General features: G+C 41.3%; 1 protein-coding gene across 1 annotated transcript in view; it reads left to right on the forward strand.

Annotated features, from left to right (window-relative positions):
* The window catches only part of LOC114044890 (seizure 6-like protein), a 142,048-nt gene that overhangs the window by 116,615 nt on the left and 1,106 nt on the right, over positions 1-24,327 (forward strand). The window contains exons 6-9 of the mRNA XM_027864663.1: positions 862-1,027; positions 6,397-6,563; positions 8,027-8,221; positions 13,749-13,887. Coding sequence (XP_027720464.1) covers positions 862-1,027; positions 6,397-6,563; positions 8,027-8,221; positions 13,749-13,887 — 667 coding nt within the window. The remainder of the gene's footprint in view (positions 1-861; positions 1,028-6,396; positions 6,564-8,026; positions 8,222-13,748; positions 13,888-24,327) is intronic.

Raw genomic sequence — 24,327 nt, forward strand, 5'->3', positions numbered from 1 at the left:
CTCTCTCTCTCTCTCTCTCTCTCTCTCTCTCTCTCTCTCTCTGTCCCTCTCATCAGAATGTCATCTTCTTGAGGACAGGATTTCTTTTGACTTTGTCTTAGTATCCCCAACACCTAGCATAGCTCCTGGGACACAGTGGATGCTTAATAAATTCTTCTTGATTGGTTGATCAAATTATTATAAGGATTAATTGAAGAAACTAAGAACATTTAGCCAGGCAAAGAGAAGTCACGAGGAAGATCCAATAGCTTTCTTAAAGCATTTGAAAGTCTGTCATTTGGAAGACAGATTTATTGGCTTTTGCACACAGGAATAAGGGGTAGAGGTTACAAAGAGGTAGATTTAGGCTTGATGTTAGGAAAAATTTCTTGACAATTCAAGCTGTGCTAAATAAGAATAGGCTGGCTTGAGAGGTGATGAGATCTCCGTCCCTGGGGGTCTTTGAGAAGAATCTAAATAACTACATGTCAGGTATGTTATAGTGAGAATTCCTTTGGGTAATAGGTTAGATTAGATGCAGGTGAGATCTTTGACAATTCTCAGATTCTGCCATCCTATGATTGTGAGAAGCCACTTCCTTTGATGTCCAACCAGACTCTTTCCCTCAGTTTTTCCATCCCCAGGGGATTGTCTTGTTGGTGTTCCTGGCTCAGGATGGGCCAGCCATGCTAAAAAAGAGAGGTCAGGCTGTAGATCACTTGTTTTCCTTCTGCCCTTTCCCCCTCATGCCCCTAAAAAAGCATTAAAAATATAGATGCTCCAGGTTCCCTGGTCCTTACCCAAAGTGAGAACATTGTGTGGTAAGGGTAACTTTCTCTCTCTGCCTCTCCTCATTGTCTATTCCATATCCTTTGGGCCCAGCTCCCTGTGGAGGGATTGTCCACAATGCCACCATTGGCAGAGTTCTCTCACCCAGCTACCCTGGGAACACCAATGGAAGTCAAGTCTGTGTGTGGACCATCGAGGCACCAGAAGGCCAGAAACTTCACCTACACTTCGAGAGGCTCTCCCTGAATGAGAAGGACAGGTAAGACGCTCAGGGAAACTATCCAGTTCCTGTACTAACCCCTCTGGCTAGACCTCAGAGCTTCAGCCAGTCATTCCACAGAACATGGAATGTCAGGGCTGGGAGGGGCCTTAGAACGGGAAATGTCAGAGCTGAGAGGAAATAAAACAGAGAATGTCAAGGCTGAGAGGCAGCTTAGAACAGGGAATGTCAAGGCTGGGAGAGACCTTAGAATAGGGAATTTCAGAGCTGGGAGGGATCTTAGAACAGGGAATGTTAGAGCTGGGAGGGGCTCTAGCACATAGGATATAGAATTTCCAAGCTAGAACAGACATTGGAGATCATCTGAATGTTGCATTCTTAACCTTTATTGTGTCATGGACTCCTTTTTCAGTGTCTGGACCCCTTCTCAGAATCGTGTTTTTAAACACACAAAATAAAATACATAGAGTTACAAATGAAACCAAAGGTTAATCAAAATAAAGATATAATTTTTCCCATCAAGTTCATGAACCCTCTTAAATTTGTTTGTGGACCCCAGGCCAAGAACCCTTGATCTAGACCTACCTCTTCTTTTTCAGGTGGGGAAACTGAGGCCCAGATTGCCCAAATGACTTGAAACACACCACAGAGTGAATTAAAGGCAGGGCCCGGGAGTAGAAGACAGGTTTCCTGACTCCCCTTTTAATGTTCTCTCCACTGCCCCATGCAGCACCCCAAGAAATGCCCGGAAAATACAGCGCAGCATTCCAGTGTGGTTACCAATGTTTGTGTTTTGATACCATTAGAAATTCAGTCTGGCAACAGATAATAAACCTCATTTATGAGACATAGTAAAAATCAAAGGATAAAATGCCTGTTTATGACTTCATAAAAGAGACTTATCTAGTTGGTGGATTGTTTTTCTTTTCATTTTGCATAATGTCTTAAAAATATAGAGCTTGGCCAAGACCCAGCCTTCAAACGGTTTTTAATAATCGTAAAAAATACTCAATTTTGATGAGCACATTTCTTTTCATTTTAAATTAACATTTTATTGATGTCTTTTGTTTTTATATCAGTCATTTCCAGATATGTCACTCCATCCACCCACCCAAACAATAATTCTTCCCCTTTTAACAAAGAAAAAAAGTTATGGGAATCCACTAACATAGAGGTCATAGCTGATGGCATATGCAACATAATGCACCCATACTCCCCCACCTCTCCAAGGAATGAAGAAAGGTGGCCCATTCTTTGTAGCACATTTTTCTTATTTTTATTGATAACTTTGGTTATATATCCCATTCACTTCAGCATATGTCATTCCCTTCCCCTGTGAGCCATCCCGTGTAAAAAAAAGAGATGAAAATGTAAAGATAAAAGGAGGGATTTGGCACTATGCCTGAGTATGTATGCAAAATATTCCATATCCCTGTTCCCCAACCTCTGCAAGGAAAGGAGGGAAGTATGTGTTCTCAACTCTTCTCCAGGACCAGTCTTCAAGCTATTTTTCCTTTGCCATAGTCCTATACTGGCATTTTGCCCCCTTTTCAGAGTAAGGAAACCAGCCAAGATGGGTCGTGTGGTCTAGGTGAGGTCACACAGTGAGGCAGTAACAGAATTGGGAATAAAATTTAGGCTTCCTGACTCCTCATCCAGTACTTTTTCAATGCAAAGAGCAGCAGCAGACCTGCTTCCAGGTCAAACAATACAAGATTCAATTTAATTCAATTTAACAAGCTTTTATCACATGCTTTGTTTGTTAGGCACTGTGCTAGGCACCAGGGAGCCAAGACCGGAGAAGAAGAGTTCCTGTCCTCAAGCAACTTATGTTCTTGTAGGGATATAATCAGAGACTGTATGATGTCTCAGAGCTTGATGCTCTGAATTCTGTGATGCTTGAATCCTCCAAAGATCCTTTATTATCAGAGAAAAAAAGTATAGAGAGGGGGCAGGCAAGCCACCCTGCGCTGGGCAGGGCATCTGCCTTCAGGACTCAGACACTTCTCCCACCATCAAGAAACGAGGGTGACTTGTGAGCCCTGGGAGGGAGAGGGTTGGCACAACCAACACGCAGGTGGACCTTCTCTGTCTTTCTGCTGCTCCATAGAATCATTGATTTTGGTCTGGAAGAGAACTTAGAAGTCATCAAGTCAAATTCCTTCATTTCACAGGTGAGGAAACTGAGGCTCAGAGAGGTTATATGATTTGCCCAGGGTCCAACAGCTAGTGTCTGAGGCAGGATTTGAACTCCAAGCCCAACACTCTATCTATTACACCACACTGGCTTTTGTTCCTCCATTCTCTGAGACTCCAGCATAGCACCTGGATGCTTTCCATCACTGGGCCCAGATCAAGGAAGCACAAAGGGATTCTCTTTAGCTATCAGCCAGAGTTTCCAGAACCAAGCTTCAGGCCCCTAGAGGGCAGATGAAAAAGAGCAATGCACACAAGGAGAGGAATGGAGGGCCAACCTAGAACAACCAGGTAGCATCAAGGTGCCATAGGGAATTGAGCATTAGATTTGGAGCCAGAAAGAACTGAGTTCAAATCCTGTCCAAGACACTGTGTGCCCCTGAGCAAATTATTTAACCTCCTTCAGTCTCAGTTTCCTCACTTGTCAAATGAGGGGGTTGGACTCAATGATCTCTAATGTCTCTTCCAGCTCTAAATCTATGATCCTATGAAAACAATTTTAAAAGAAAAGAAAGAAAGAAATGCTGGGTTTGGAGTCAGGAAGGACCTGGGTTCAAATCCCATGTGTGCCATTAATTGTATAGCCACGAGCAAGTCACTTAAACTCTCTGAGCTTCTGATGTCTTTACACCACCTCAATTTCCCTCTGTGACCTTCCCCCTTTGGCCTCCCAAAAGTCTTTCCCTTACAATAAAGAATTTTTTCAAAAGAAAAAAAGAATAAGAAAAAAATTCCAAAAACTAGATCAATACATTGACAAAAATGACGCCACATGCAATGTTCTGCACCCTTCTCTCCTTCCCCCTACCACCTTTGCAAATGAGTGGGGGAAAGGGTCTTCCCATAGCCCTTCTTTGAGGCGACTTTTGTTCCTTATCATTTTGTAACATTCATTTTCACTTGTTTTATGATGGCTGTTCTTTCCATTTGCATCAATATAGTCTTGTATCAATTGTTTTCTTTGCTCCACTTACTTCGCTTTGCATCAGTTAACATATCTTCCCATGTTTTTCTGTATTCATCGCATTCATCATTTCTCATAGCACAATACTATTCCATTGCGTTCATATACCACAATTTGTTTAGTCATTCCCCAGTTGATAGGTGTCTACATTGATTCCAATTCTTCTCTACCCTTCCAAAAAGGCTACTGTAACTATTTTGGTGTATATGGAGGCTTTCTTTTTATTGATGTCTTCCTTAGGAATAAACCTAGTTGTGGAATCCATGGACCAGAGGGTATAAATTTTAGTCACTTTATTTGCATAGTTCCAAATTGTTTTCCAAAATGGTTGTACTAATTCACCACTCCCTCAGCAACTCATTAGCATACCTTTCTTCCTACAACCCCTCCAACACTGACTATGCCATCTTCTGTCATTTTTTCCAGTTTGTTAGATATGAGGGGAAACCTCAGGACTGTGTGGGTTTTCATTTTTCTTATTATTGGTGATTTGGAGCATTCTTTCATATGGTTGTTAAATTTTCATTTTTTTTCTTTTGAAAACTTTGTATGTTTTGGCCACTTATCTTTTAAGAGATGACTTTTGCTTGGATAGATGGATGATTGGGTAGACAGACATATAGATAGATAGAAGGATGATTGAGGGGAGAAAGAGAGAGAGAGAGAGAGAGAGAGATACACAAACATATACATACACACATATACATATATTTGTACATATATGTATACATATAATATATTTGTGTGTATATATATATATGTATATGTTAGTTATCTATATATCTTAGATACTAACCCTTTGAGAAATTTGACCCTATTTAACCTTTTCCCTATTGGTGCAGAAGACTTTCCAACCTGGTGTTATGCCAATAACTGATACCATAACCAAGGAAATTATGGTCATTTCACAGACCTTCCTGGTTCCCCCTATTTTGGCTTCATCCTCGGCTCCCCTTTCTCCTCTCCTCTTGAGTCCCTTTACCATTGATTATTCCAAGCTGTATTGAATTTATCCCATGTGCTCCCTCCAGGGTCTTTAAACTAAATGGCTTCGAAAGCTTCCTCTCCATCCAAGGCCATAACTCTTCCCATTCATCCCAGGACTCTTTTTTAACCACTCTTGCTTTTAGTATTTCTCACACACTTGCTGCATTTCACTGCGTGGTTTGAAAATCATCCCCAGAGTCCTGACATTTTAGGGGTTTTGGAACGCACTGCCAGACTCTCAGCACTTGGTATAAAATTGAGAGACTCCTGGAGTCTCAGTGACTTTAATGTGCCCTGTAAAAAAAGACACTAAGTGTAGAAGTAAAAGCTAGCTGTAGACACAAAAGCATGTGTTCTCCCTTAGCAACCTTGCCCAGAGCATTAACCTAGGAGATTGGGACACTCAGACCAGCCCCTGTGACCCAGAGAGAGGGGAAGGGAAGCAGAAGACTTTGACTCAAAGAGACATCACCTGGGAGGAAAAGAGGTAGTTTACAGGAAGGCAAGGGAAGACAAAAATTAATGTCCATATCAACTAGAAAAATCAAAGCATCTCGAGGTGGACAAGACCTCAGAGACCATCTGTGTTTTAACAGTGATCTCATTTTACAGATGAAGAAACTGAGGCCCAAAGTTGTCCCTGTCCAAGGACACATGGGCATTAAAGCATCAGGGATAGAATCATAGGATTCACAGGCCTAGAGCTGCCGGGAAACTCTGAGGCCATCTAGTCCAACTCCCTTCATTTTACAGATAAGGAAACTGAGGCACAGTGTGGGATAAGTGACTTGCCCAAGGCCACACAGGTAGTAATTATTAAAGGTGGGATTTAAAACCAAATCCTCTGACATCATATCATACTACCCCTCACATGAGAGGATATTATAATATGATAGGACATCAAATAATTTTTTAATGATTTAGTTCCAAAAACTTAAATAAAAAAGCAGTTGGTTTGACACAAGGGGAAGCATTCTAGGTCTGGCATTAGAGGACTGGATTCAAATTCTGAATCTTCTCTGAGACCTTAGGTAAGTCACTTTCTCTTCCTGGGCCTCAGTTTCCTTCTCTGAAAAATGAAGCAGTTGGGCATCTGAGGTCCCTTCTAGCACTCAAGGTATGATATTATGATCCTATCTTGAGTGTTTTGGTGGTCTCTGAGGAGAGACATTCATTCCCACTCATTGGACCATGAGCAAAATGATTGGAGAAGTCTTTCTCTCTTTCCCTTTTCCCTGACTTTCTCTCCCTGGACCACTAGGATGGTTGTCTACAGTGGCAGGAACAACAAGTCGACGGTCCTCTATGATTCCTTCCAAATGGAGAATGTTCCCTTCGAAGGCCTGCTGAGTGAAGGCTCTGCCATCCGAATCTACTTCATGGCTGAAGAGGCCAGGGCCACCACAGTCTTCAACATTCGATTTGAAGGTGACCTCTCAGCCCCTTGGGGAGGGGACCAGGGAGTAGAACGTAGCTGTCCACAGGGCTGTCGGGCCCTAGATCTCAGAATGGAACATTTGGGGAAGAGCAGATGGGAGCAGGGATAGGGCACTCTCAGGAGGAATTTACCCCTCTGGGCATAGTTTCCAGCCTAAGCCTTCCAGTCAGAAAAAGAAAATGCCCCATTCTCCTCTGGGAGTCAATTCAATTTAACCTAATGCAATTCAGTAATAATAACACCAATAATAACCACAATGATAACAACAATAGCTAGAATTTATGTAGAGCTTTAAGGTTTGCAAAGCACTTTACACGTGTTAACTCACTTGTTCCTCACAATAATCCTGGGAGGTAGACACTACTATTATCCATATTTTACAGATGGGGAGACTGAAGCCTAAAGAAGTCAAGTGGCTTGCTCAAGGTCACCCAGGTAGTTACTGGCAAACCCAATATTTGTACTCAGGCTCTCTGACTCCAACACCAGTACCCACTTTATTACATTACCTTGATCTCTTTGCTTGTACTTAGAGGTACATTTTCTCTGGACAGAGAGCAGAGATCACAGCCCTGAAAGGAGAGAAAGAAGTACAAGAAGATTTGATGGAGGCAAGAGGGGAGAGAGACATCTGGAAGACATGAGTGCTCCCAAGGAAATCTGGTCCTTATGGGATATATCAGTCCAGGTCGAAGATGAGGCTCAGTGATAATGCAGTCCAGTGGGAAAAGGAGCAGATTGGAGTCAGAGAGCTTGAGTTCATATCTAGCCTCTGATATTTGCTACTGGGGTCTCTGAGGCCAGTCAATTACCTTCCCTGGGCCTCAGTTTCCTCATCTATAGAATAAGGAGGTTGAACCAGAGCCCATTCCAGATCTAGATCTCAGATCTGCCAGCTTTGCCCAACGTCACACAGACATGAACCCTGTTCTTTCTGATTCCAACTCCAGATTCTAGCTCCAATGCCTCATGTTACAGATAGGGAAACTGAGGCTTAGAACTGGGAAATCATCTGCCCAAGTTCACATGACTAGTATCAGACGAGATATCCAGGCCCAGTTCTTCTGACACCTTGGAGAAGTTCAAGGTCATGGCATATTCCTAACCCAGAAACCCCAGGGGAAGTCTGAGGAAATGTCATGGATAGTATATTGGACATGGAGCCAGGGAGACTTGGGTTCAAATGCTGCCTCAGATGCTTATTAGCTGTGTGACCTTAGGCAAGTCACTTAACCATTGTCTGCCTCAGTTTCCACATCTGTAAAATGAAGTCTTGAAATTTGATGACCTCTATGGTACCTTCAAGCTCTAAACCTATAATCTATGATTTTATAAAATCCTAGGAACTAGGACCAGGCAGGACCACTTCTCCTGATGGGCAGCCATCCATACTATGATTTGATTTTTCAACCTGCCCTCTCCCCATTCCCTACGTCTCCTTCTCTCCTTCCAGCTTTTGAGAAAGGCCACTGCTATGAGCCCTATATCCAAAATGGTAACTTCACAACCTCAGACCCAACCTACAACATCGGAACCACAGTGGAATTCACCTGTGACCCTGGTCATTCTCTGGAGCAGGGACCTGCCATCATTGAGTGCATCAATGTCCGGGACCCTTACTGGAATGATACAGAGCCCTTGTGCAGAGGTGAGGTGACTCTCCCAGCTCTCAGGCCACACAACCTCCTCCTACCACTGGCACCCCTGAGATCCTCCCCCCGACTTTCCCAGAGTCCCTGAGACAGAAAGCCAATGAAGGTGAGGATCAGAAAGGAAGGGGGGGCCAATCCAAAGCTGTACAACCACTTAATGATAGCAAAGAGTCTAGAACCCACTTGATTTCAGTTAAATGAGCAATTAGTGGCATTCTTGGTGCCAGGCATTGATCTGTGTATTGGGATTATGAAGACAAAAACAGAATAGTCCCTGCCCTCAAGGAGATGACATTCTTCTAAGAGTGAGTTGCATCTAACATATATACAGATAGGTCAATGGTATATAATTTGGGGAAAGAGAAATCACTAGCAATTAGATGGATCTCAGAAGGCTTCCTAGAAGAGATGGCACCTGAGCTGAGATTTAAAGGAAGCTAAGAATTCTCAAAGGCAGAGATGAGGAAAGAATGCTTTCCAGGCATGGAGGACACTCTGTGCAATTTCCCAGAGGAGGGAGATGGGATATTAAATTCTAGGAAGTAGTTCCATTTTACTGGAACATAATGTATGTGAGAGGGAGTGGTGTGAAATAAGGCTGGAAAGGTAGATTGGAGTTTACCTTGTGAAGGCCTTAAGTTCCAGGTTAAGGAATTATAACTTTTTTTATTCTATAGGTAATAAGTAGCTATTGAAGGTTTTTGAGCAGAGGTGTATAGGACCCCTGGAAAATTGAGGAAAAATAATTTGGCAGTTGTGTGGAAGATGGATTGAAACAGGGAAAAACTGGAAGCAGGGAGAGGATTCAGAAAGCTATTGCAATAACCTCAACCAGAAGAGATGAGAACTAAAGGTAGGGTAGTGGCCACATGAGTAGAGAAAAAGGTTTGGTTGCAAAAGCTGTTGTGAAGGAAGAATTGACTAGTTTTAGCCACTGAATGGATAAGGTAAGGAAGGAAGGGAGCAGAATAAATCTAGAATGACTATGAGGCTGCAAACTTGGGTGAATGGGAGGATGGTGTTGCCCACTATAGAAAGAAGGAATTTTGCAAGATGGGCAGATTTAGAAGGAAGAAGAACTCTATTTTGGACATGATAAACCTGAGATGCTGTTAAAAAAAATTCAAGTGATCGTTCAGTCAATAAGCATTTCTTAAGCCCCTGCTATGTGCCAGGCACTATGCTAAGTGCTAAGGATACAAAAAGAGACAAGGGCAGTAACTGCCCTCAAGAAGCTTACAATCTAATGGGGGACAAAACAAGGAAACAAATATATACAAACAGGCTATGTACAGGATAAACAGGGACTAATTAAAAGGGGAAGGCACTAGAATTAAAAGGGCTGGAGAAGTCTTCCTGTAGAAGGTAGGATTTTAGTTAAGACTTGAAGGAAGCCAGGGAAACCCAAAAGCAGAGAAGAGGAGTAAGAGCTTTCCAGGCATAAGGCACAGCCAGAGAAAATACCCAGAGCTAAGAGCAATGTCTTGTTCATGGAATAGCCAGGAGACCAATAGCACTAGATCAAAGAGGATGTGTGAGAGTCCCCACAGACCACTTGGCCACTCCTAGATCTCTCCCACAGTCTTTCTGTATATAAGGTCCATCTTGGCCCCATTAAGGTGCTCAGATTCTTACAATCTAGCCACTTCTCAGATTCTTATAATCTAGCCAAATGCTCAGATTCTTTAAGAGTCAGGCTTGTCTTTGGCTGAAAGAAAAAATAAATAAATAAAAAATAAAAACAAAGAGGACTTGTGAGGAGTAAGGCCTAAGAAGACTAAAAAGGTGGGGGTGGGGTGACCCTATGAAGAGCTTTGAACAACAAATACAGGATTTTGTATTTGATCCTGGAGAAGCCCTTGGAGTAGAGGAGTAACATAGTCAGACCTGCAACGTAGAGATGACAAGAAGATACTGGGATGCAGGACCAGAGCCGGATATATAGATTTGGGAATCATTAACATACAGATGGTGGATGAATCCACAGTGAGAGAGAAAGACACAGAGGTATAGAGAGGTAAGAGGAGGGGAAGGAAGAGGAGGAGGAGAAAGAAAAGGAGGAAGAGAAGAACAAAGAGAAAGAGGAGAAGGAAAAGGAGAAGCAAAAAGAGGAAGAGAAGGAGAGGAGAAGTGTATTGATTTACATTTTTTATCAGTGACTTGGATAAAAGTATCACACATGACATGCTCATCAACTTTGCAGATGTCACAAAGCTGACACATTGGATGACTGAGTCAGACAACCATCTCAACAGGATAGAGCACTGAACTCATTCTAATAAGATGGGCATAATCCAATATGAATGGGGATAAATGTAAAGTCTTACACTGGGGTAAAAAAAATCAATTTCAGTACAAAGTGCAGGAGAGGCAAGCATAGAGAACAGTTGTCCTGAGAAAGGTCCGAGGATCTTACTGGACCACAAGCTCAACACAAGTCAGCAATATGAGGTTGTAGTCAAAACAGCTAATGTGACCTTAGGTAACATTAATAGAAGCATAGCTTCTAGGAATAAGAAGGTGGTGATCCCACTACATTCCACCCTAATCAGACCAGGTCTATAATGCAATATGCAGTTCTGGGCACTTGGGTTTTTGAAGGGTATTAATAAACTGAAGAGTATTCATAGGAGGGCAACCAGGATAGTAAAAGGGCCTTGAGTTCATGATATATGAGGATAAGTTAAAGGAACTGGGAATGTTTAGCTGGAAAAAGAAAATTATCAAAACAGTTATGAACAGCTGTCCTAGGGAGGAAGGATTAGAATCGTTCTGTTTGACAAAGGACAGAACCAGGGACAATAGGTCAGAGTTGAAAAGAGGAAAATTTAGATTTGAGATCAGGAAAATCTTCCTAACAATTAGAGCTGTTCCAAAGAGAAATAGGCTGCCTGAAGAAATGGCAGGCTCCCCTTCCCAGGAGGTCAGCATGGAGAGGCTGGGCAGCCACCTGTCTGGGATGTTCCAGAGGAGATTTCCTTTGGACCACGTGGTCCTTCCAACCCTCACATTCTGTGACTCTTACTGAAGAAAGGAGAGCCCAAGACAAGGCCTTGGGAAACAAATCTCATCGCCCCTAATCCTAGCGTCTCTATGTGCAACAGATTGTTTTTCTTCTGAGCTAATCATTAGCCTGATTCAATGCTACCTTCCACTGGACTGAAGGTGGTCAGAAATCTGCCTAAGCTCACCCTGAACTGCCTAAAAAAAGTTTAAACAAAAAGGGCTAACTTTCCCTTTTGACAGAATGAAGTGGTTACCAGGGCCCCTGGGTTCAGGGGAGTTTCTTCTGAGTCCTTTCATGCTGTATAAAACAACAGGACAGCAAAGGATCCGACAAGAAATTATATGGCAAGAAAGAGTGGGAAACAGAAAAGGAAGGAAACGGAGATGAAAAATAAATGAAAGATTGGGGAAAGAATGGCAGAAGAAAGGGAAAGATTGAGGGAAGAAAAGAAGAGAAGAAAAGGGGAGAAATTGATGGAAGAAGAAAAAATTAATAAAGAAGGGAGGAGGAGAGCATTGAAAGGAGAAGTAAAAATTGAGGAAAGAAGAATGGAAGAGAGGGAAGGATTGAGGGAAGAAGCAAGAGAGAGTGGGATTGAGGAAGACAAGAGGAACAAAGGGAGGGAAGATATTGAGAGAAGAAAGGAAAAGGCAAGAATTAAAGGAAGAAAGAGAGGGATTGAGGGAGGAAAGGGGGAAATCAGGACTTGAGTCAAGAAAGGAAAAATGGAAATGAAAGAGAAAGGGGAAGGGAAGAAGTTGACTTCCTGCCCTTGATTCATTCTGTCATGACCCCTCTGCATAATATAACAGCCTCATAAAATGCCAAAATGTCCAAGAGGTCTCAGGGATCATCTAGCCCAACACTTTCATTTTGTGGTGGAAGAAACTGGGGTCCAGTTGGGGGAAGATACCTGTCCATGCTCATGCAATGACATTTCATTCCTCCTTTATGCTTTTCTAAAGCACTTTCATAGCCTTTATCTCACTCTGGCCCACCAATATGCCCTGGGAGGTAGGTAAAGCAGTTATCATTGCCACCTTACCTGCCACCACCATATTATAACTGGAGAAACTGAGGCTCAAAAAGGTCGGGTGACTTCTCACAGTCACACAGCAAATCAGTAGCAGAACTGAAACCAGCACTTAAGGTCCTTTCATTCTTTTCACTTGAGGATGTGGAATCTATTACGAATGATAATACGACTACTTAGAGCAATAATAATAACACCTACCCCTTAAACTCCTGTAGCCCCTTTAATGCCTTCCAAAGCTTTCACAGACTTCCTCTCATTCAATCCTCAGCACAGCACCAGCGAGGCTGAGAGGCTATTAACACCCTGTAATAGGCCTGTTAATACCAAAGGCTGAATTTACAGAGCACACATCTATAAGGCATACCAAAAGCATTTCTGGTTCTCTGTCCTCATCGCTCTCCGTGTTTAAAGTTGGCATGTCAGCCCCATGCCAGGATAACTCAAACACAGAATAATGAAACAGGTTTCTCCTCTTGGCAGCCATCGTCACCCGATTCAGTTTGGCATGAAATCACAACCATTGCTGCCCGTGAAAGATTGATTCCCATTTTAAATGCACTAGTTTAACAGAGCAGAATTTATGGTTGCTCTGACCTGGACCTCAGTCAGAACATTCACTAGGTAAACACAAAGTTAGCTCTGAAATCTGACCAGCCCCAACTTGGAGTAAGCATTGTGTTCAGTTCTGGAACTAAATTGTATAGAGGAGTGAGAGAGCGGAAGTACTTAGTCCAGAGAAAGTGACCAGGATGTCACGGGGACCAGAGATGCTAGCATCTATTGGCAGAAATGGATATCGCAGCACCATAGATCTTGAGTTGGAAGGGATAAGAAAGATCATCTCATCTATTCCCTTCATTTTATAGATAAGGAAACTGAGGCCCAGAGATGTTGGTTCAGTGAATTTCCTAATGTCACATAGGGAACAGAAGGAAACAGTACAGTGGAAGGATAAAAGAACCTAAGCCTTAACTTCCTCAGTTTCCTCATCCAAAAAATTAAGAATAGACCAGGTAACCTCAACAGTCCCTTCCAGGACTCTCATTTATGAAGGCATGTGCTAAAGAAAAGAGTTGGGAGTTATTTTTCTTGGCCCCGCAAGCCAAAAAAAAAAAAAAAAAAAGGATCAATGGGCAGAAATTAGAGACAACTGAACTGAATATAAAGAAAAATTTCATGGCAATTAGAGCATCCCCAGTTTAGGATAAGTTACCTTGGGAGATGGTGAGTCCCTTGTCACTGAAAATCTTCAAGCAGAGACTGGGTGCCCATTTGCCCAGGACCCTATAGAGGGGGTTTCCTGCTCAGGAAGGGTCTAGAATGAGAAGCCCAACTCTGAGGGTAGACGGCAGATTCTCTGAAATGCCTGGAACACCTTGATACAAGCCACAGCATCCATTCCATTCTCACAGGCCCTAATGACAGGCTTCCCAGGCCATTGCATCAGCCTGTGTCCACCTAACTGTGTCTCCTCTTTCAGCCATGTGTGGTGGGGAGCTGTCTGCGGTAGCTGGAGTCGTGCTGTCCCCAAACTGGCCTGAGCCCTATGCTGAGGGAGAGGACTGCGTCTGGAAGATTCATGTGGGAGAGGAAAAGAGGATTTTCCTGGATATTCAATTGTAAGTGTTTTACTGCTGGTTGGGAAACTGACAATCGACTCCTTCTTAGATGGTCCATTTCAACTGACGGTATTCACAGGCCCATTGAGTAGGTCCATCTCAAACCTTCAACGCCATCTGAAGGAACCTTCTCAGGACAGCAGCACAGCTGCAGGGCCCCATGGATTGATGGCTCCTCTGCTTCTAGTGGAAATAAATGTCAATGGTCAAGGATGGAAGGCAGAGATGCCCAAGTGTTAGATAGGCAACATGGCACACAAGAAAAAGAACTGGATTTGGAGTTAGTGGACCTGTGTTCAAGACCTTCCTCTGTTATTTATTACCTGTGTACTATCTGGGCAAGTTTTTTGACCTCTATGCACCTCAGTTTCCCCATCTATAAAGTGAGAACATTTGGGGGCAGCTAGGTGGTGCAGTGGATAGAACACTAGTTTTGGAATAAGAAAGATTCATTTCATGAGTTCAAATCTAGCCTCAGACACTTACTAGTTGTGTGACCCTGGGCAAGTCACTGTTCACCTCAGTTTCCTCATCTGTAAAACGAGATGGAGAAGAAAATAGCAAATGACTCCAGTATCTTTGCCAAGAAAACCTCAAAAGGGGTCACAAAGAATCCAATACAACTGAAATGACTGAACAACAAGAAAATGAGAACATTAGACTAGAAGGCCTATAATATCCCCCTTGATTCTAATTCTATGATCTAGATATCTGAAAACATCTAGTCATGTTCTAATATTGGATGTTAGTTGAATAAATATCTAGACATTTGAGGTATAATTTTTTTTTAATTTTGAGAGGCTGCATGACCCGTGGAAAGAACAATGGATTTGGATTCAGGGCACTTGGGTGTAAATTCTTCCTGCTATTCACTACCTATCCATGTGATCATGGGCAAATTATTTCACCTCTCTCCATCTATAAAATGCAGGGACTGGAGTAGATGAATTCTGAGATCATTTCCTACAGTAGGTCTATGGTGTTGATAATTAACTGCATTGTCTACACGTTACCTATATGTATTTTGGCTTCATATAGACATAGTCAAAGTCACTCCCCAAAGATTACACAATACTCAACAAGATAGCATCCTACATCAGAGATGAATTCCTTTTCAAGTAAAAGGAAGGTTTGATCTCAAAACCTATCATCCAGAGGATGAAGGGTCCTAAGATGTCCCATTCTGGGATGTGAACTACAAATATTTGGGAGGCAGTACCTGGTTTCCATGAGCCCTGGAGTATTTCTCTGGTGGTAGTAATTAGACCAAGAGGGATTCAAGGACTGAAGCATATGGTCTGATGGGGGATGGGGGAAGCATCTGATTGAGAATTTGCAAGTCTATATTCCCTACTATTTTCTAATGGTGTTACTAAGAAAAGAAGTGCACTCTTATCCAATTTCCCTTCTCTAGTGCATACAGCATCTCTTTATGATAAAAAGATACTAAAGATACTCAGATAAGCAAATAAAGACAGATATATAGATATAGATATGAAGTGTATCTAAAATGATTGGGAAAGGAGAGCCTTAACACCTAGGGGGGATCAAGAAGGCAGCACTTGAGCTGAGATTTAAAGAGCTCAGTTTTCCTAGAAGTGACTGTGACGGAGGGATAGCATTCCAAGTTTGTGCAAAGGCACAGTGGGAGGGCTCCTCCTGTGGGAGGGAACACGGCACAGCGAAAAGGGGGCTGGATGTTGAGTCAGAGGACCTCAACTTGAATCTATTTGGACTTGTTCCCTATGTGACCTTGTCCAAGCCACCTGCATCTCAGTTTCCTCATGTGTAACACGATATTATTAAAATTGTCATGACCTCCAACGTAGTAGTCCTTAAACTTTTTGTACAATGGGCCCTCTGAAGAGATGGATGGCGCTTACAACATCCTTCTCAGATTAATGTTTTCGAATAAGTGAATGAAGTACTAAAATTTAGTATTTCACTTCCTTTTGTATGTTGGCCTCCCCCATTACACTGTAAATTGCTTGAGGGGAGGGACTATCTTTTTTTTGTTAATTGTATCCCCAGCACTTAGCACAATGCCTGGCAAATAGTAGTAATTTAATAAATATTTATTGGATTGGAAATTTTAGTTAGAAGTGAGTGAAAATAAAGATGATTGTGGGGGTAGTAATTTTAAGGTAAGTAGGTGGCTCAGTGGAGAGAGTTCTGGATTTGGTGTCAGGAAGCGAGTTCAAATTCTGCCTCAGATATTTACTAGCTATATGATACTGAGACAAATCACCTGGCCTGTCTCAGTCTCAGTCAATTCATCTGTACAATGGGGATAATAATAGCACTTACCCTCATGGTTGTTATGAGAATGAAATGAAATAACCTATGTAAAGCCCTTTGCAAACCACAAAGTATTATAAATGCACTCTGGTATTAGAATGTTCCCATCCAAGTTCATGTGTCCCCTGCAATCTATGCCTGGGCCCCCTGTTCTAAGGGCTCTTCCAGCTCTTAATTTGTTCTTTTATGTCATGTAGGGGGAACAGAATGTGAATTAGTTTGGTTGGACCATGAAGGAGAGACAGAGACAAAGACATAGAGAGAGATAATATGAGATAAACCTAGAAAAATTACGCAAGTGCTAGTTTGGGAAGGACTCTGAGGGTCAAATGAGGAATCTGTATTTGATCCTGCAAGCAATGGGGAGACACTAGAGTTTATTGAGCAGGGGAATAACATGACCAAGCATTTCCTTTATCTTTTTCTGTTATATAAGTATTAACAATGTCTCTTAAGCTGACCCTGTTTCCTGCTTTTATGTTCTGTTTTTCTCACTTAAAAGCTTCTAGAGCAGACTAGGTCTTACCTCTGTCTCTGTCTCTCTCTATCTCTCACACACACACATACACACACACACACACACACACATACACACACACACACATATACACACACACACACATATACACACACACATACACACACACACATACACACACACACACACATACACACACACACACACACACACACACACTAGTAGCCAGCCCTGTGCAGTACACACAGAAAGTATTCAATAAAATGCCTGTTAACTGACTGACAGATGCAACAGGCAGAGGTCATCTGAGAAGTGGAAAAGGTCAGCTTTTCAGAACCTTTGAATTGGCCTTTGTTTTGTTGGGAGCTACTGCTGAAAAGAAAGAAGCAACTCCTGAAAAGCTTTCCCACAACCTTTCCAAAAAGCTCTATGAAGCCTCAGAGAGCAGGGACATGCAAGGCTTGAATGAGCTCTGGTTAGTTTCTGAGGCGGCAACCCCAGAGCCAATGAGCCCATTTAGTTCTACGTCAAAGAACTTGGCCATCCAACCTGGCTCCCTGGAGAAAGCTTGGAAAATGCTTGGCCCTTCCTCATGCTGGCAGGAGAAGAGAAGCACCACACACTGGGGCGGCCCCTTAGAACCCAGCTTGTTAGAGAGAGTCCCAATCTTCTGGGCCCCTCCTAGAGCCAAGTTCTTCTAACTGCCTTTCTCTGGGTACCTGCTAACCCTCAACTCCTCAGCCTCTGATTTGCTCACCTAAGGCAACAGGGATATCCATTGCCCACACCAAGCCAGCTCTGTGTATTTCTTTGGAATACTTGAGACAGCAGCATTCCCCTACTACCCTCTCAGCTGCTTGAATGGTTATGTTGTGGAGGAGGGATAATAGATTCCCTCAGCATGGTCCCAGAGGGCAAAACCAGGAATGGGTGGAAATTGAAAACAAAAAGGCCAATTTGGGCTCTATGGCCAGGAAACTCCTCAGCAAATGGAACTGTCCAAAAATGGGATGGGCTGCCTTCACTAGAAGGCCTCAAGCAGGGGCTGAATAAGCACTGGGCAAGATTCATAGTGTGGTGAGATCAGATTCCATGAGAATAAAATTAAGTAGTGAGAAAGGATTATACTGGGAGAAGGAGAAAGGGAGAGGTAGAATGGGGTAGATTATCTCACAAAAGAAAACAGAAAAGAAAAGGCTCTTACAGTGGAGGGGAAATGGGGGAAGGTGAGAGGGAATGAGTGAATCTTATTCTCATCAGATTTGGCTTAAGGAGGGAATAACATACACGCTCAATTGGGTATGGAAATCTATCTTACCCTACAGCAAAATGGGGGGGAAGGGGATGAGAGAATGGGGGATGATAGAGGGGAGGACAGATTGGGAGAGGGGGTAATCAGAAGCAAACACTTCTGAGGAGGGACAGGGTCAAAAGAAAAAATAGAACAAATGGGGGGTGGAATAGGATTAAGGGAAATAGAGTTAGTCTTTCACAACATGACTACTATGCTTTTGCATAACTGCACATGTATAACCCGCATTGAGTTGCTTGCATTTTCAATGAGGGTGGGTGGGAAGGGAGGAAGAAAGAAAATTTGGAACCCAAAGTTTTAAAAACACATGTTAAAAAAAATGTTTTCACATGCAACTGGGAAATAAGAAATACAGGAAATGGGGTACAGAAATCTATCCTGCCCTACAGGAAAATAGAAGGAGAAGGGGATAAGAGAAGAGGGGAGGGACAGAAGGGAGAGCAGACTAGGGGAAGGGGTATTCAGAATGCATACCATCTTGAGGTGGAGGGAGGGGTGAGATAGGGTGAAAATTTGGAACTCAAAATCTTGTGGAAGTGAATGTTGAAAACTAAAAATTAATAAATTAAACAAAAAAAGAAAGTTAAAAAAAAGAATAAACAACAACACTGAAAAAAAAATTTTAAAAAGGATCAGACTTCATGGCCACTGGGGTCCCTTCCAAGTAGCTCAGAGGGCAGTTCCTTAGATACAGGCCCAGATCAAGCAAGACCTAGGGGTCAGAGCAGGTTGAAAAAAAGACAGTTGCATGGTATGGAAAAAAGGGACAGACTCTGCCTCCTCAGTCAGAGCCCTTTCCCTTAGGTCCCCACACCTTGACCTGTACACACATGCTATAAGTAGGAAAGATGGCCATTCCACAAAAAGGTGATGCAGCCTTTTGACTGAGTCCAAGTTTTACAGACCAAATCCTTCGAGGATTTGTTCTGTGAAGTTTGGATTCAGTCAGAGGGCTGCACTTGAGGACCTAGAGGGCCCCATGTGGCCTTGAGGCCTCAGGTTCTCCATCCCTGACTTAGACACTATATTCAAGGTTGCACTATGGGTAACTGCAGATGGGTAATTGCAATGATCCAACTGTCTTGTTGTTCACGCATTTTTGTGGCCCCATTTGGGGTTTTCTTGGCAAAGAGACTTGGAGTGGTTTGCCATTTTTTTTCTCCAGATATTTTTACAGATGGGGAAACTGAGGCAAACAGAGTTAAGTGACTTGCTCAGGATCATACAGTTAGGATGTATCTGAGGTTGGGTTTGAACTCAGAAATATGAGTCTTACTGACTCCAAGATCAGCACTCTATCTACTGCATCAGCTAGGTGCCCTAGATAAATGGCAGCAATTACAGAAAGCTTATTCTGTTGAACTGAATTGAGTAAGGGGAATCTTGGAAGACTTACTGGAGGAAGTTAGCTTTTAACTTGGTTTCTTGTCACAAGTTAAAGGAAACTGGAGTTGGCTTGGCTTAACAACTGATAGTCATTCAACAAACATTTATCAAATGTCTACTGAATGAAGCCCTGTGATAGGTGATGGGTAGGGGCTAGGTGCTGATATTCTGTTAGGTAGATCACAACACAGGATATGGAGTAAGTAAACTGAGCTTCTAATCCTGGTCCTGCCACTAACTTTACCTAATTGATTTCCAACATCTGCCTATGTTACCATCCATGAAATAATACCTATAGTCAGCAGCATGGTGGAGTGGAGTGGAGAAGTCTGGGACTCAGCATCAGAAAGATATCAGAAATCACAGCTCATTCACTTATTTACTGTGGGACCCTGGGCCAGATTTCTCTTCATTTCTACTTCCTCATTTATGAAAGATAGTAGTTACACATAATGACCCTTAAGGTCCCTTCCTTATCTAAATCAATGATCCAATAATCTAGGAGATTTCAACATGATTTTTATAAAAATGCTTTGTAGACTAATCACTTTATAATGTGGCATAGTAATAGTAGCAGTAGTAGTAGTAGAAGAAGAAGAAGCAGAAGAAGAAGAAGAAGACATGGTCCTTGTACCCCACCACCCCGCCTTAAAACTTCCACTTTAAGTAGGGAAGCTCTGCCTATCACCAGTACTTATATAACACAGTGCCAGGCATGTAGGTGCTTACTTAATAAATGCTTATTGACTGACTATTTACCATAAATTAAGATTACTGAAATTCACAAAATTGAAAGATTATTGCAGTTGAGTGGAGTTAACCACTGAAAGCTTACTGGAGGAGATGAACCTCTATCTAGCCTCTTTTTTAAAAACTGTAGCGGAGAGGTGGGGGCCAGATCCTGCCAAGTATACAAGCAGACAAGCTGCAGACCAGATCTCAGATTAAACTGAGACATTGGGTACAGGGCTTAGCTCATTCCACTGGTAGCAAACATTTTAGATTTGGAGCAGGTAGGGAGTTGAGAGATCATGGAACCATAGATTTTTGTTTGTTTTTTACATTATAAGTTCCAAATTGTCTCCCTCTTTCCCTCCCCACCCCACACTAGAGAAGTCCACCATTTGACACAAGTACATAAATATATAGATACACATTGCATCTGTATGTGTGTATGTACATATGCATGTATATAAAACCATACTATGCATACTTTGATTTATCAGTTCTGTCTCTGGAGGTGCATAGTATCTTCCTTCATAGGTCCTTTGTAGTTGATTTAAATATTTGCAATACTCCGAATAGCTTAGTCGTTCACAATTATGCTTCAAACGATATCTTCAATACAATGTTCTCTTGGTTCTGCCCATTCACTTTTTATTATTTCATGCAAGTCCTTCCACATTTTTTCTGAAATCAACCTGCTCATCATTTCTTATGGCACAATAGTACTTCATCACAAGCATATACCACAATTTGTTATTCATTTTCCAACTGATGGGCAACCCCTAAATTTCCAGTTCTTTGACACCACAAAGAGAACTGCTATAAATATTTTAGAACATATAAATCCTTTCCATTTTTCCCTGATCACCTTGGAAAATAGACCTGATAGTGATATTGTTGGGCCAAAGGGTATACACAGTCTTATAGCTCTTTGGGCATAATTCCAGATTGCTCTCTGAAATGATTGAATCAGTTCACAACTCAGCAGTGTAAGAGTGTTTCAATTTTTCCACATCCTCTCCAACATTTATCATTTTCCCTTTCTATTATTTTAGTCAATCTGAAATGTGTGAGATGATTTCTCAAAGTGGTTTGAATGTGCCGTTCTCTGATCAATAATGATTTAGAGCATTCTTTCATATTACTATAGATAAATTTGATTTCTTTATCCAAAAACTTCCTGTTCATATCCTTTGACCATTTATCAATTGGGGAATGATTTGTATTCTTATGAATTTGACAAAGTTCTCTATGTTTGATATATGAGACTTTTATCTGAGAAACTGACTATAAAAATATTTTCCCAATTTTCCACTTTCCTTCTAATCTTGGCTGCATTGGTTTTATTTGTACAAAATCTCTTTAATTTAATGTAATCAAAACTATCCATTTTATATCTCACAATGCTCTCTATTGTATGTTCATAAATTGTTCTCCTATCCATAAATCTGATAAAGTAATATGTTCCATGTTCTTCTAATTTGCTTATGATATCTCCCCTTATATCTAGATCATATCTATCCATTTTGACCTTATCTTGGTAAATGATGTAAGATATTGGTCTATACCTAGCATCGGCCAGGCTGCTTTCCAGTTTTCCTAGCAAATTTTTACCAAATAATGAGTTCTTAACCCCAAAATGTAAATCTTTACATTTTTCAAACACAAGGTTACTATAATCATTTCCCACTACATATGGTATTTCTATTCTGTTCCACTGGTTCACCTTTCTATTTCTTAGCCAGTACCAAATAGTTTTGATAATTGTTGCCATACAATATAATTTAAGATCTGGTACTGCTAAATCTCCTTCCTTTACATTTTTTTCATTGATTCCTTTGATATTCTTGACACTTTATTCTTCCAAATGAATTTTATTATTATTTTTTCTAGCTCAAAAAGTAATTTTTGGTGACTTAATTGGGATGGCATTGAATAAATAGATTACTTCAGGTAGAATTGTCATTTTTTTATACTGGCTCTGCCCATGCATGAACAATTAATATTTCTCTAATTATTTATATCTGACTTTATTTGTATAAAATGTTTTATAATTATGTTCATGTAGTTCCTAGGTTTGTCTTGGCAGCTAGAATCCCAGGTAATTTATGCCATCTATAGTTATTTTAAATGGGGTATCTCTTACTATCTCTTCTTGCAGGGTTTTGTTGGTTATATATAGAAACTCTGATGATTTGTGTGAATTTACTGTATATCCTGCTACTTTGGTAAAATTATTAATTGTTTTGACTAGCTTTTTAGTTGAATCTCTAGGATTTTTCAAGCCCGTTATCATATCATCTGCAAAAAGATAGCTTTGTTTCCTCATTGCCATTTCTAATTCCTTTAATTTCTTTTTCTTCTCTTATTGCTGTTGTTAGCATTTCTAATATTATATTGAATAATCTTGGTCATAATGAGCATTCTTCTTTCACTCCTGATCTTATTGGGAAGGCTTCTAGCTTATCCCCATTAGGAATAATGCTTGCTGATGGTTTTAGGTAGATGCTTCTCATCATTTTAAGGAAAAATCCATTCATACCTATGCTTTCAAGTGTTTTTAATAGGAATGAGTGCTGCATTTTGTCAAAAAGCTTTTTCTGCATCTATTGATATAATCATATGGTTTTTGTTGCTTTTTATTGATATAATCATTTATGTTAATAGTTTTCCTTATTTTAAACCACCCCTGCATTCCTGGCATAAATCCCACTTGGCCAGTGCATACAATCTTTGTAATATATTGGTACCATAGATTCCAAGTTAGAAGGGTCCTTAGAGGTTGTCTAGACTGAGCCCCTCATTTTACAGATGAGAACACTTAGGCCTGGAAAAATGAGATGATTTTCCCCAAGGTCACCCAGGTAGCAACTGGCAGAATTAGGATTTGAACCTAGTTTCTAGACTGGTTTATTCCCACTGAGTTATTCTAGACTGGTCCCCTCATTTTACAGAAGGGGAAATGAAATCCCAAAGGAGGGAAGGGGCTAAGGTCATACTGATAATAAAAAATCTTAAGACTGCAGATCCGAGCTAGAAGAAAGATCTAGGAATTGAAAACAAGACTTCTGATTTCAAATCCAGAACTTTTTTACTGTAACTAGTCAGACCCCTTCATTATGCAGAAAAGGAAATTGAGCCTCAAAGATGGGGAATGATTTTCCCAAGGTCTCACAGGTAGGAAGTAGCAGCTCAGGATTAGAACCCAGGTCTTCTGATGACAAATCCCACTCTCTTTCCATGACATCAGAATCCCAGCAATGGAATTCTTGTTCAGCACATTGATAATATGTGGGACACCCCACCCCCATCCCTTTCTGTTTCTTGATCTTTCTGATCTAGAAGGACCTGCCACACCTTCTAGCCCAGGGAAGGGGGAGATGGGGTTGGCATACCTTGTTTTTCAGTAAGACTTTCAAAGCAAGATGTGTCTCTGTGGCAGAGACCGGGCTCTGTAAGGAAACTCTAAAACAGGAATTCTGCTTTCCTCCCTCTGGGTGTCAAAGACCCAATTAACCTTCAGTACGACACTGGCTTACCCAATTTTCCCTGAAGAGATGAGAATATACTAGAATCACCAGTGTGGTTGTATCTTATGTTCAAAGCCCAACTCCTTCCCTGAGCCTGGTTTCAGGAAAACCTAGCTTGTGATCATTCTCTACAGGAAGTGTCACCTCCAAAAAAGCCTTGGATTGGAGGTAAGGAGCCCTAGCCTTTAATTCTGGTTTAACCTCTTAACTTGCTGTGTGATGACAGTGGGTGAGTCCATTTCCTTCTCTGGGCTTCATTTTTCTCCTCTGCAAAGTGAAAGTTGAAGAGGGGAGATGGTGGATTACATAGTTCTAGATCTCTGCCATTGCTGACTTCTATGATTCTGTAATAGCTTCTTGATCAATATCCTGTGTTCTGTGTTTTCAAATCTCTTTGAGCTCTAGAAGTCGAATGTTCTATGTTCTAAGCTCTAATGCATCCTACATTCTAAACCCATTATAATTCTGATATTCTGTGTTCTAAGGGCCTTTCTTGGTCTGACATAGTGTGTTCAGCCATACTTTAACAGATGTCAAATAATAAACACCCGACTGCTGGAGAAATCAGATTAAAATATAATTGAGAAATGTTTAGCCAAATAAATGAAAATACATTGCAACATAGATAATGATAATCTGTGGTTTTCTAAGTCAATATGCTGCCAGCAGAGATCCATTTCTATTTTAATTTGACACCACTGCTTTACAAC

The sequence above is a fragment of the Vombatus ursinus genome, unplaced genomic scaffold (assembly GCF_900497805.2).
Source record: "Vombatus ursinus unplaced genomic scaffold, bare-nosed wombat genome assembly UNPS02001287.1, whole genome shotgun sequence".
In the NCBI taxonomy this organism is placed as follows: Eukaryota; Metazoa; Chordata; class Mammalia; order Diprotodontia; family Vombatidae; genus Vombatus; species Vombatus ursinus.